Source organism: Procambarus clarkii, chromosome 48 (assembly GCF_040958095.1).
Source record: "Procambarus clarkii isolate CNS0578487 chromosome 48, FALCON_Pclarkii_2.0, whole genome shotgun sequence".
Classification (NCBI taxonomy): Eukaryota; Metazoa; Arthropoda; class Malacostraca; order Decapoda; family Cambaridae; genus Procambarus; species Procambarus clarkii.
The window spans coordinates 2,150,378-2,162,548 of NC_091197.1; the positions used below are offsets into that span (position 1 = coordinate 2,150,378).

The following is a 12,171-nucleotide window of genomic DNA, read 5'->3' on the forward strand; positions in this document are numbered from 1 at the left end:
ATTACCGGAAAAATAGGCAGATGGATCTACAATTTCCTGACCAACAGAACCCAATGTGTAATAGTCAACAAAATAAAATCCAGCCCATCAACCGTGAAGAGCTCAGTCCCCCAGGGTACTGTGCTTGCTCCAGTACTTTTTCTCATCCTCATATCGGACATAGACAAGAACACAACCTATAGCACTGTATCACCCTTTGCAGATGACACTAGGATCTTCATGAGAGTAGGCAACATAGAGGACACGGCAAACCTCCAGTCAGATGTAGATCAGGTCTTTCTATGGGCTACAGAAAATAATATGGTGTTTAACGAAGACGCACGTTCAACACGCTTCCACTACACATAAGGGACATAACTGGCCGACCCCTCACAGTGTTCAAGAGAGAACTGGATAAACACCTCCAAATTACCTGATCAACCAGTCTGTGACTCATACGTCAGGCTGCGAGCAGCCACGTCCAACAGCCTGGTTGATCAGTCCGGCAACCAGGAGGCCTGGTCGAGGACCGGGCCGCGGGGACGCTAAGCCCCGGAAGCACCTCAAGGTAACCTCAAGGTAAGGAGATGGTGTAGGGTTCTCAAATTATAGCTGAGATGCTACAGGGTACACAAGTTATAGCTGAGATGGTGTGGGGTACACAAGTTATAGCTGAGATGGTGCAGGGTACACAAGTTATAGATGAGATGATGCAGGGTACACAAATTATAGCTGAGATGGTGTAGGGTACATAAGTTACAGCTGAGAATGTGCAGGGTACACCAGTTATAGCTGAGATGCTGCTGGGTACACTAGTTATAGCTGAGATGGTGTAGGGTACACTAGTTCTAGCTGAGATGGTGCAGGATACACTAGTTATAGCTGAGATGGTGCAGGGTACACGGTATAGCTGAGATGGTGCAGGGTACACAAGATATAGCTGAGATGGTGCAGGGTACACAAGACATAGATGAGATGGTGCAGGGTACACAAGATATAGCTGAGATGGTGCAGGATACAAGTTATAGCTGAGATGGTGCAGGGTACACAAGAAATAGGTGAGATGGTGCAGGGTACACAAGTTATAGCTGAGATGGTGCAGGGTACACAAGTTATAGGCTGAGATGGTGCAGGGTACACAAGTTATATCTGAAATGCTGCAGGGTACACAAGATATAGCTGAGATAGTGCAGGGTACACAAGTTACAGATGAAATGGTGCAGGATACAAGTTATAGCTGAGATGGTGCATGGTACACAAGATATAGCTGAGTTGGTGCTGGGTACAAGTTATCGCAGAGATTGTGCAGGGTACACAAGTTATAGCTGAGATGGTACAGGGTATACATGTTATAGATGAGATGATGCAGGGTACACAAGTTATAGCTGAGATGGTGTAGGGTACACAAGTTATAGCTGAGATGGGGTAGGGTTCACAAATTATAGCTGAGATGCTACAGGTTACACAAGTTATAACTGAGATGGTGTAGGGTACACAAGTTATAGCTGAGATGGTGCCGGGTACACCAGTTATAGCTGAGATACTGCAGGGTACAGTAGTTTTAGCTGAGATGGTGTAGGGTACACTAGTTTTAGCTGAGATGGTGCAGGGTACACTAGTTATAGATGAGATGGTGCAGGGTACAAGTTATAGCTGAGATGGTGCAGGGTACACAAGATATAGATGAGATGGTGCAGGGCACACAAGACATAGCTGAGATGGTGAAGGGTACACAAGATATAGCTGAGATGGTGCAGGATACAAGTTATACCTGAGATGGTGCAGGGTACACAAGAAATAGCTGAGATGGTGCAGTGTACACAAGTTATAGCTGAAATGTTGCAGGGTACACAAGTTATAGCTGAAATGGTGTAGGGTACACAAGATATAGCTGAGATGGTGCAGGGTACACAAGTTATAGCTAAAATGGTGCAGGATACACATGTTATAGCTGAGATGATACTGGGTACATAAGTTAAAGCTGAAACTATGCAGGGTACACTAGGTATAGCTGAGATGGTGCAGGGTACACTAGTTATAGCTGAGATGCTGCAGGGTACACTAGTTATAGCTGAGATGGTGTAGGGTACACTAGTTATAGCTGAGATTATGCAGGGTACACTAGTTATAGCTGAGATGATGCAGGGTACAAGTTATAGCTTAAATGGTGCAGGGTAGACAAGATATAGTTGAGATGGTGCAGGGTACACAAGACATAGCTGAGATGGTGCAGGGTACACAAGATATAGCTGAGATGGTGCAGGGTACACAAGATATAGCTGAGATGGTGCAGGGTATAAGTTATAGCTGAGATTGTGCAGGGTATATAAATTATAGCTATGATGGTGCAGTGTATAAGTTATAGTTGATATGTTGCAGGGTACACATGTTATATCTGAGATGGTGCAGGATACACAAGATATAGCTGAGAAGGTGCAGGGAACACAAGTTATAGCTGAGATGATACAGGGTACACAAGTTATAGCTGAGATGGTGCAGGGTACACAAGTTATAGCTGAGATAGTGTCGGTACACAAGTTATAGCTGAGATGGTGCAGGGGGCACTAGTTATAGCTGAGATGCTGCAGAGTACACTAGTTATAGCTGAGTTGGTGTAGGGTACACTAGTTTTAGCTGAGATGGTGCAAGGTACACTATTTATAGCTGAGATAGTGAAGGGTTCAAGTTATAACTGAGATGGTGCAGGGTACACAAGATATAGCTGAGATGGTACAGGGTACACAAGACAGCTGAGATAATGCAGGGTACACAAGATACAGCTGAGATGGTGCGGGGTAAAAGTTATAGCTGAGATGGTGCAGGTGCACAATATATAGCTGAGATGGTGCAGGGTACACAACTTATAGCTAAGAAGGTGCAGGGTACACAAGTTGTAGCTGAAATGTTGCAGGTGCACAAGATATAGCTGAGATGGTGCAGGGCACACAAGTTATAGCTGAAATGGCGCAGGGTACAATTTATAGCTGAGAAGGTGCAGGTTACACAAGATATAGCTGAGATAGTGCAGGGTACACAAGATATAGCTGAGATGGTGCAGGTTGCTAGTTATAGCTCATATGGTGCAGGGTACACAAGTTATAGCTGAAATGGTGCAGGGCACTCAAGTCATAGCTGAGATAGTGCAGGGTACACTAGTTATAGCTGAAATGGTGCAGGGTACACTAGTTATAGCTGAGATAGTGTAGGGTACAGAAGTTATAGCTGAGATGCTACAGGGTACACAAGTTATAGCTGAGATGGTGAAGGGTACACAAGTTATAGCTTAGATGATGCAGGGTACACAATATATAGCTGAGATGGTGCAGGGTACACAAGTTTTAGCTGAGATGGTGTAGGGTACACAAGTTATAGCTGAGATGGTGCAGGGTACACTAGTTATAGCTGAGAAGGTGCAGGGTACACTTGTGATAGCTGAGATTGTGCAGGGTACAAGTTATAGTTGAGATTTTGCAGGGTACACAAGATGTAGCTGAGATGGTGCAAGGTAAACAAGACATAGCTGAGATGGTGCAGGGTACACAAGATATAGCTGAGATGGTGCAGGGTACAAGTTACAGCTGAGATGGTGCATGGTACACAAGATATAGCTGAGTTGGTGGAGGGTACAAGTTATCGCTGAGATTGTGCAGGGTACACAAGTTATGGCTGAGATGGTGCAGGGTACACAAAATATAGCTGAGATGGTACAGTGTACACATGTTATAGCTTAGATGATACAGGGTACATAGGTTAAAGCTGAGATGCTACAGGGAACATAAGTTATAGCTGAGATGGTGCAGGGTACACAATTTATAACTGAGATGGTGTAGGGTACACAAGTTATAGCTGAGATGGTGCAGGGTACGCAAGTAATAGCTGAGATGGTGCAGGGTACACAAGTTATAGCTGAGATAGTGTAGGTTAGATAAGTTATAGCTGAGATGATGCAGGGTACACTAGATATAGCTGAGATGCTGCAGGGTACACTAGTTATAGCTGAGTTGGTGTAGGGTACACTAGTTATAACTGAGATGGTGCAGGGTACACTATTTATAGCTGAGATGGTGCAGGATACAGAAGACATAGTTGAGATGGTGCAGGGTACACAAGACATAGCTGAGATGGTGCAGGGTACAAGTTATAGCAGAGATGGTGCAGGGTTCACAAGATATAACTGAGATGGTACAATGTACACAAGTTATAACTGAGATGGTGCAGGGTACACAATTTATAGCTGAAATGGTGCAGGGTGCACACGATATAGCTGAGATGTTGCAGGGTACACAAGTTATAGCTGAAATGGTGCAGGGTACAAGTTATAGCTGAGATGGTGCAGGGTACACAAGTTATAGCTGAAATGGTGCAGGATACACAAGATATAGCTGAGATGGTGCAGGGTACAAGTTATAGCTGAGATGGTGCAGGGTGCAAGTTATACCTGAGATGTTGCAGGGTACAGAAGTTATAGCTGAGATGGTGCAGGGCACAAGTTATAGCTGAGATGTTGCAGGGAACACAAGTTATAGCTGAGATTGTGCAGTGTACACATGTTATAGCTGAGATGATACAGGGTACATAAGTTAAAGCTGTGATGGTGTAGGGTAGACAAGTTATAGCTGAGATGGTGTAGGGTAGACAGGTTATAGCTGAGATGGTGCAGGGTATACTATTTATAGCTGAGATAGTGCAGGGTACATGTTATAGCTGAGATTGTGCTGGGTATACAAGTTATAGCTGAGATGGTGCAGGGTACACAAGTTATAGCTGAGATGCTGGAGGGTACACTAGTTATAGCTGAGTTGGTGTAGGGTACACTAGTTATGGCTGAAATGGTGCATGGTATACAAGATATAGCTGAGATGGTGCAGATTACAAGTTCTAGCTGAGATTGTGCAGGGTACACAATTTATAACTGAGATGGAGCAGGGTACACAAGTTATAGCTGAGATTGTTGAGTGTACACAAGTTATATCTGAGATGGTGCAGGATACACAAGATATAGATGAGAAGGTGCAGGGAACACAAGGTATAGCTGAGATGGTGCAGGGTACACAAGTTATAGCTGAGATGGTGTCGGGTACACAAGTTATAGCTGAGATGGTGCAGGGTTCACTAGTTATAGCTGAGATGCTGCAGGGTACACTAGTTATAGCTGAGTTGGTGTAGGGTACACTAGTTATAGCTGAGATGGTGCAGGGTACAGTATTTATAGCTGAGATAGTGCAAGGTTCAAGTTATAACTGAGATAGTGCAGGGTACACAAGATATAGCTGAGATGGTTCAGGGTACACAAGACATAGCTGAGATAATGCAGGGTACACAAGATATAGCTGAGATGGTGCAGGGTACAAGTTATAGCTGAGATGGTGCAGGGTGCATAAGATATAGCTGAGATTGTGCAAGGTACACAAGTTATAGTTGAGATGGTGCATGGTACACAAGTTATAGCTGAGATGGTGCAGGGTTCACAAGGTATAGGTGAAATGGTGAAGGGTGCATAAGATATAGCTGAGATGGTGCAGGGTACACAAGTTTATAGCTGAGATGGTGCAGGTTACACAAGATATAGCTGAGATGGTGCAGGGTACACAAGTTTATAGCTGAGATGGTGCAGGGTGCACAAGATATAGCTGAGATTGTGCAAGGTACACAAGTTATAGTTGAGATGGTGCATGGTACACAAGTTATAGCTGAGATGGTGCAGGGTACACTAGTTATAGCTGAGATAGTGCAGGGTACACTAGTTTTAGCTGAGATGGTGCAGGGTACACAAGTTATAGCTGAGATGGAGTAGGGTGCAAATTATAGCTGAGATGTTGCAGGGTACACGAGTTATAGCTGAGATGGTGCAGGGTACACAAGAAATAGCTGAGATGGTGCAGTGTACACAAGTTATAGCTGAAATGTTGCAGGGTACAAAAGTTATAGCTGAAATGGTGCAGGGTACACAAGATATAGCTGAGATGGTGCAGGGTACACAAGTTACAGCTGAAATGGTGCAGGATACACATGTTATAGCTGAGTTGATACAGGGTACATAAGTTAAAGCTGAGATTATGCAGGCTACACTAGTTATAGCTGAGATGGTGCAGGGTACACTAGTTATAGCTGAGATGCTGCAGGGTACACTAGTTATAGCTGAGATGGTGTAGGGTACACTAGTTATAGCTGAGATTATGCAGGGTACACTAGTTATAGCTGAGATGATGCAGGGTACAAGTTATAGCTGAAATGGTGCAGGGTAGACAAGATATAGTTGAGATGGTGCAGGGTACACAAGACATAGCTGAGATGGTGCAGAGTACACAAGATATAGCTGAGATGGTGCAGGGTACAAGTTATAGCTGAGATTGTGCAGGGTATATAAATTATAGCTATGATGGTGCAGTGTACAAGTTATACTTGATATGTTGCAGGGTACACAAGTTATATCTGAGATGGTGCAGGATACACAAGATATAGCTGAGAAGGTGCAGGGAACACAAGTTATAGCTGAGATGATACAGGGTACACAAGGTATAGCTGAGATGGTGCAGGATACACAAGATATAGCTGAGATGGTGCAGGGTACACAAGTTATAGCTGAGATGGTGCAGGGGGCACTAGTTATAGCTGAGATGCTGCAGAGTACACTAGTTATAGCTGAGTTGGTGTAGGGTACACTAGTTATAGCTGAGATGGTGCAAGGTACACTATTTATACCTGAGATAGTGAAGGGTTCAAGTTATAACTGAGATGGTGCAGGGTACACAAGATATAGCTGAGATGGTGCAGAGTACACAAGACATAGCTGAGATAATGCAGGGTACACAAGATACAGCTGAGATGGTGCAGGGTAAAAGTTATAGCTGAGATGGTACAGGGTGCACAAGATATAGCTGAGATGGTGCAGGGTACACAACTTATAGCTAAGATGGTGCAGGGTACACAAGTTATAGCTGAAATGTTGCAGGTGCACAAGATATAGCTGAGATGGTGCAGGGCACACAAGTTATAGCTGAAATAGCGCAGGGTACAATTTATAGCTGAGATGGTGCAGGTTAAACAGGATATAGCTGAGATAGTGCAGGGTACACAAGATATAGCTGAGATGGTGCAGGTTACAAGTTATAGCTCATATGGTGCAGGGTACACAAGTTATAGCTGAAATGGTGCAGGGCACTCAAGTTATAGCTGAGATAGTGCAGGGTACACTAGTTATAGCTGAAATGGTGCAGGGTACACTAGTTATAGCTGAGATAGTGTAGGGTACAGAAGTTATAGCTGAGAAGCTACAGGTAACACAAGTTATAGCTGAGATGGTGTAGGGTACACAAGTTATAGCTTAGATGATGCAGGGTACACAAGTTATAGCTGAGATGGTGCAGGGTACACAGGTTTTAGCTGAGATGGTGTAGGGTACACAAGTTATAGCTGAGATAGTGCAGGGTACACTAGTTATAGCTGAGATGGTGCAGGATACACTTGTGATAGCTAAGATTGTGCAGGGTACAAGTTATAGTTGAGATGGTGCAGGGTACACAAGATATAGCTGAGATGGTGCAAGGTAAACAAGACATAGCTGAGATGGTGCAGGGTACACAAGATATAGCTGAGATGGTGCAGGGTACAAGTTCCAGCTGAGATGGTGAATGGTTTACAAGATATAGCTGAGTTGGTGGGAGGGTACAAGTTATCGCTGAGATTGTGCAGGGTACACAAGTTGTGGCTGAGATGGTGCAGGGTACACAAGTTATAGCTGAGATGGTACAGGGTACACATGTTATAGCTTAGATGATACAGGGTACATAAGTTAAAGCTGAGATGCTACAGGGAACATAAGTTATAGCTGAGATGGTGCAGGGTACACAATTTATAACTGAGATGGTGTAGGGTACACAATTTATAGGTGAGATGGTGAAGGGTATGCAAGTAATAGCTGAGATGGTGCAGGGTACACATTGTTATAGCTGAGATGGTGTAGGTTAGACAAGTTATAGCTGAGATGATGCAGGGTACACTAGTTATAGCTGAGATGCTTCAGGGTACACTAGTTATAGCTGAGTTGGTGTAGGGTACACTAGTTGTAATTGAGATGGTGCAGGGTACACAAGTTATAGCTGAAATGGTGCAGGATACACAAGATATAGCTGAGATGGTGCAGGGTACACTAGTTATGGCTGAGATGGTGCATGGTATACAAGATATAGCTGAGATGGTGCAGGGTACAAGTTATAGCTGAGATTGTGCATGGTACACAATTTATAACTGAGATGGTGCAGGGTACACAAGTTATAGCTGAGATGTTGCAGTGTACACAAGTTATATCTGAGATGGTGCAGGATACACAAGATATAGATGAGAAGGTGCAGGGAACACAAGGTATAGCTGAGATGGTGCAGGGTACACAAGTTATAGCTGAGATGGTGTCGGGTACACAAGTTATAGCTGAGATGGTGCAGGGTTCACTAGTTATAGCTGAGATGCTGCAGGGTACACTAGTTATAGCTGAGTTGGTGTAGGGTACACTAGTTATAGCTGAGATGGTACAGGGTACACTATTTATAGCTGAGATAGTGCAAGGTTCATGTTATAACTGAGATGGTGCAGGGTACACAAGATATAGCTGAGATGGTTCAGGGTACACAAGACATAGCTGAGATAATGCAGGGTACACAAGATATAGCTGAGATGGTGCAGGGTACAAGGTATAGCTGAGATGGTGCAGGGTGCACAAGATATAGCTGAGAGTGTGCAAGGTACACAAGTTATAGCTGAGATGGTGCAGGGTACACAAGTTACAGCTGAGATGGTGCAGGGTACAAGTTATAGCTGAGATGGTGCAGGGTACACAAGTTATAGCTGAGATGGTGCAGGGTACATAAGTTATAGCTGAGATGGAGCAGGGTACATAAGTTATAGCTGAGATGGTGCAAGGTACACAATTTATAGCTGAGATGGTGTTGGGTTCATAAGTTATAGCTGAGATGGTGCAGTGTACATAAGTTATAGCTGAGATGGTGCAGGGTACACAAGTTATAGCTTAGATGGTGCAGGGTACACAAGATATAGCTGAGATGGTGCAGGGTACATAAGTTATAGCTGAGATGGTGCAGGGGACACAAGTTATAGCTGAGATAAAATAGGGTACACATGTTATAGCTGAGATGGTGCAGGGGACACAAGTTACAGCTGAGATAAAATAGGGTACACATGTTATAGCTGAGATGGTGCAGGGTACACAAGTTATAGCTGAAATGGTGCAGGACACAGAAGTTATAGTTGAGATGGTGCAGGGTACATTAGTTATAGCTGAGATAGTGCAGAGTTTACTAGTTATAGCTGTGATGGTGCAGGGTACACTAGTTATAGCTGAGATAGTGCAGGGTACACAAGTTATAGCTGCGATGGTGATCAAAATAGAGATTTTAAAAGTAGTTATTGTCCATGTATATAAGTTACTGGAGGCAAACCCTCAGCAGTTTAAATACCAACTAATGAAAATAGAACACTGCTTGGAAAACCTCACAAATCCAGCACCAAACATCATCCTGCTTGGGGACTTCAACTTACGGCACCTGAAATAGAAGCACCTGGCTAATACAGTAATATCAGAAAGAATACCAGGAAGTAGCCTAAATGAACAGGCACATGCAAATGACCTGCTGCGGATGTGCGACAGGTTTGCCTTAAACCAGCAAATAGTAGAACCAACTAGGACGGAGAACACGCTGGACCTCATTTTCACTAATAATGATGAATTGATCAGGAACATAATGATTACAACTACCTGTTACTCAGATCAAAACTTAATTGAATTATGACAACCATGGGAGTAGACCTTCAAAACCAGTCCAGATTCCCGGTGGAGGAGATTTCAGCAAATTCAACTTCAATAATAAACAGATAAACTGGGAGCAAATAAACCAGGACTTCACAGAAATAAACTGGGAAGAATAGCTAGAAAGTGCAAACCTGAACCAGTGCCTGGAAAAAATAAGCTCAGTAGCACTAGAAATTAGAAATATGTTCAAACCGCATACCTCTAAGAAAAAAGAGGAAGAGATGCAGATTGGAACGGGAACGTCGTTCGCTATATAGGCGAAGAATACGAAACGCGGAACAACTTGAGAGTCGCACCCTATCTCAAGAACGGCGAAGAAGGTTAGGTAGAGAAATATAAAGAATTGAACGGAAGCTACAAGAATCATACAAAACCCAGGAGAGGCAAAGAGAGCAAAAGGTCATCAGTGAAATAGAGAGAAATCCGAAATATTTTTTCTCCTATGCAAAATCAAGATCAAAAACCACATCTAGTATCGGGCCCCTGCGAAAGGGAGATGGAACTTTCACCGATGACAACAAAGAAATGAGCGAGCTACTGAGGAAGCAGTACGACTCTGTTTTCAGCGAGCCATTAAACACACTAAAGATTGATAACCCAAATGAATTTTTCATTGATATGATACCAACATCAAATCATAAATCACCTAAATTATTGGGATCGTCTCAAAGCCCTCCAAATGTACTCACTAGAAAGAAGACGAGAGAGATATCAAATAATATACACCTGGAAGATACTGGAGGGCCAAGTACCAAATCTACAAAGTAAAATAACAACGTACTAGAGTGAACGACATGGAAGAAAATGTAGAATAGAACCAATGAAGAGCAGAGGTGCCATAGGCACAATCAGAGAACACTGTATAAACATCAGAGGTCCGCGGTTGTTCAACGTCCTCCCAGCAAGCATAAGAAATATTGCCGGAACAACCGTGGACATTTTCAAGAGGAAACTAGATTTATTCCTCCAAGGAGTGCCGGACCAACCGGGCTGTGGTGGGTATGTGGGCCTGCGGGCCGCTCTAAGCAACAGCCTGGTGGACCAAACTCTCACAAGTCGAGCCTGGCCTCGGGCCGGGCTTGGGGAGTAGAAGAACTCCCAGAACCCCATCAACCAGGTACCAGGTATATATCAGACGTCACCCTATCCCCACTGGATTTTGAAGAAGCCATAAACAGTATGCCTATGCACTCTGCACCAGGCCCGGATTCTTGGAACTCCATATTCATAAAGAACTGTAAAAAACCACTATCGCAGGCCCTCCACATTCTGTGGAGACAAAGCCTAGATACTGGCGTTATTCCTGATATACTAAAAACAGCAGAGATAGCACCACTTCATAAAGGAGGAAATAAGGCAGAGGCAAAAAATTACAGACCGATAACTCTAACATCGCACATCATAAAAAATTTTGAGAGAGTGCTAAGAAGTAAGATCACAAAATACATGGAATCACAGCATCTCCATAACCCCGGACAACGTGGTTTCAGAACAGAACGTGGTCTCTTGCCTGTCGCAGTTGCTGGACCACTATGATATGGCATTAGATGCTATGAAAGAAAAACAAAACGCTGATGTAATTTACACAGATTTCGCAAAAGCTTTTGATAAATGTGACCATGGTGTTATTGCACATAAAATGCGTTCAAAAGGAATTACCGGAAAAATAGGCAGATGGATCTACAATTTCCTGACCAACAGAACCCAATGTGTAATAGTCAACAAAATAAAATCCAGCCCATCAACCGTGAAGAGCTCAGTCCCCCAGGGTACTGTGCTTGCTCCAGTACTTTTTCTCATCCTCATATCGGACATAGACAAGAACACAACCTATAGCACTGTATCATCCTTTGCAGATGACACTAGGATCTTCATGAGAGTAGGCAACATAGAGGACACGGCAAACCTCCAGTCAGATGTAGATCAGGTCTTTCTATGGGCTACAGAAAATAATATGGTGTTTAACGAAGATAAGTTCCAGCTCATGCGCTATGGAAAAAATGAAAATATAAAAACGCAAACCACGTACAAAACTCAGGCAAATCATAACATAGAACGAAAAGGCAATGTAAAGGATCTGGGTGTACTCATGTCGGAAGACCTTACCTTTAAAGAACACAATAAAGTAGCCGTCACAATTGCAAGAAAAATGACAGGTTGGATAACAAGAACTTTTCACACTAGAGATGCTATACCGATGATGATACTTTTCAAAACACTTGTGCTCTCTAGAGTGGAATACTGCTGCACAATGACAGTCCCTTTCAAAGCTGGAGAAATTGCTGACCTGGAGAGCGTGCGGAGGCTCTTTACTGCTAGAATCCACTCAGTAAAAAATCTACACTATTGGGACCGACTAAAGAGCCTAA

General features: G+C 43.4%; 3 protein-coding genes across 3 annotated transcripts; all 3 read left to right on the forward strand.

The window, feature by feature from the left end:
- The first annotated feature begins 1,637 nt into the window (after positions 1 to 1,637).
- On the forward strand, positions 1,638 to 3,561 carry LOC138350939 (sperm acrosomal protein FSA-ACR.1-like). Its single transcript, XM_069302395.1, has 4 exons — positions 1,638 to 1,730; positions 2,153 to 2,266; positions 2,359 to 2,508; positions 3,454 to 3,561. The coding sequence occupies exons 1-4, from the start codon at positions 1,638 to 1,640 to the stop codon at positions 3,559 to 3,561; spliced, it is 465 nt and encodes a 154-aa protein (XP_069158496.1).
- Positions 3,562 to 4,128: 567 nt separating this feature from the next.
- On the forward strand, positions 4,129 to 5,773 carry LOC138350940 (sperm acrosomal protein FSA-ACR.1-like). The gene is made up of 3 exons (XM_069302396.1): positions 4,129 to 4,281; positions 4,906 to 5,135; positions 5,563 to 5,773. Exons 1-3 carry the CDS (start codon positions 4,129 to 4,131, stop codon positions 5,771 to 5,773), a joined length of 594 nt encoding a protein of 197 aa, XP_069158497.1.
- A 437-nt stretch (positions 5,774 to 6,210) lies between these two features.
- On the forward strand, positions 6,211 to 8,200 carry LOC138350941 (sperm acrosomal protein FSA-ACR.1-like). The gene is made up of 3 exons (XM_069302398.1): positions 6,211 to 6,303; positions 6,396 to 6,569; positions 8,063 to 8,200. Exons 1-3 carry the CDS (start codon positions 6,211 to 6,213, stop codon positions 8,198 to 8,200), a joined length of 405 nt encoding a protein of 134 aa, XP_069158499.1.
- Positions 8,201 to 12,171: the final 3,971 nt, after the last annotated feature.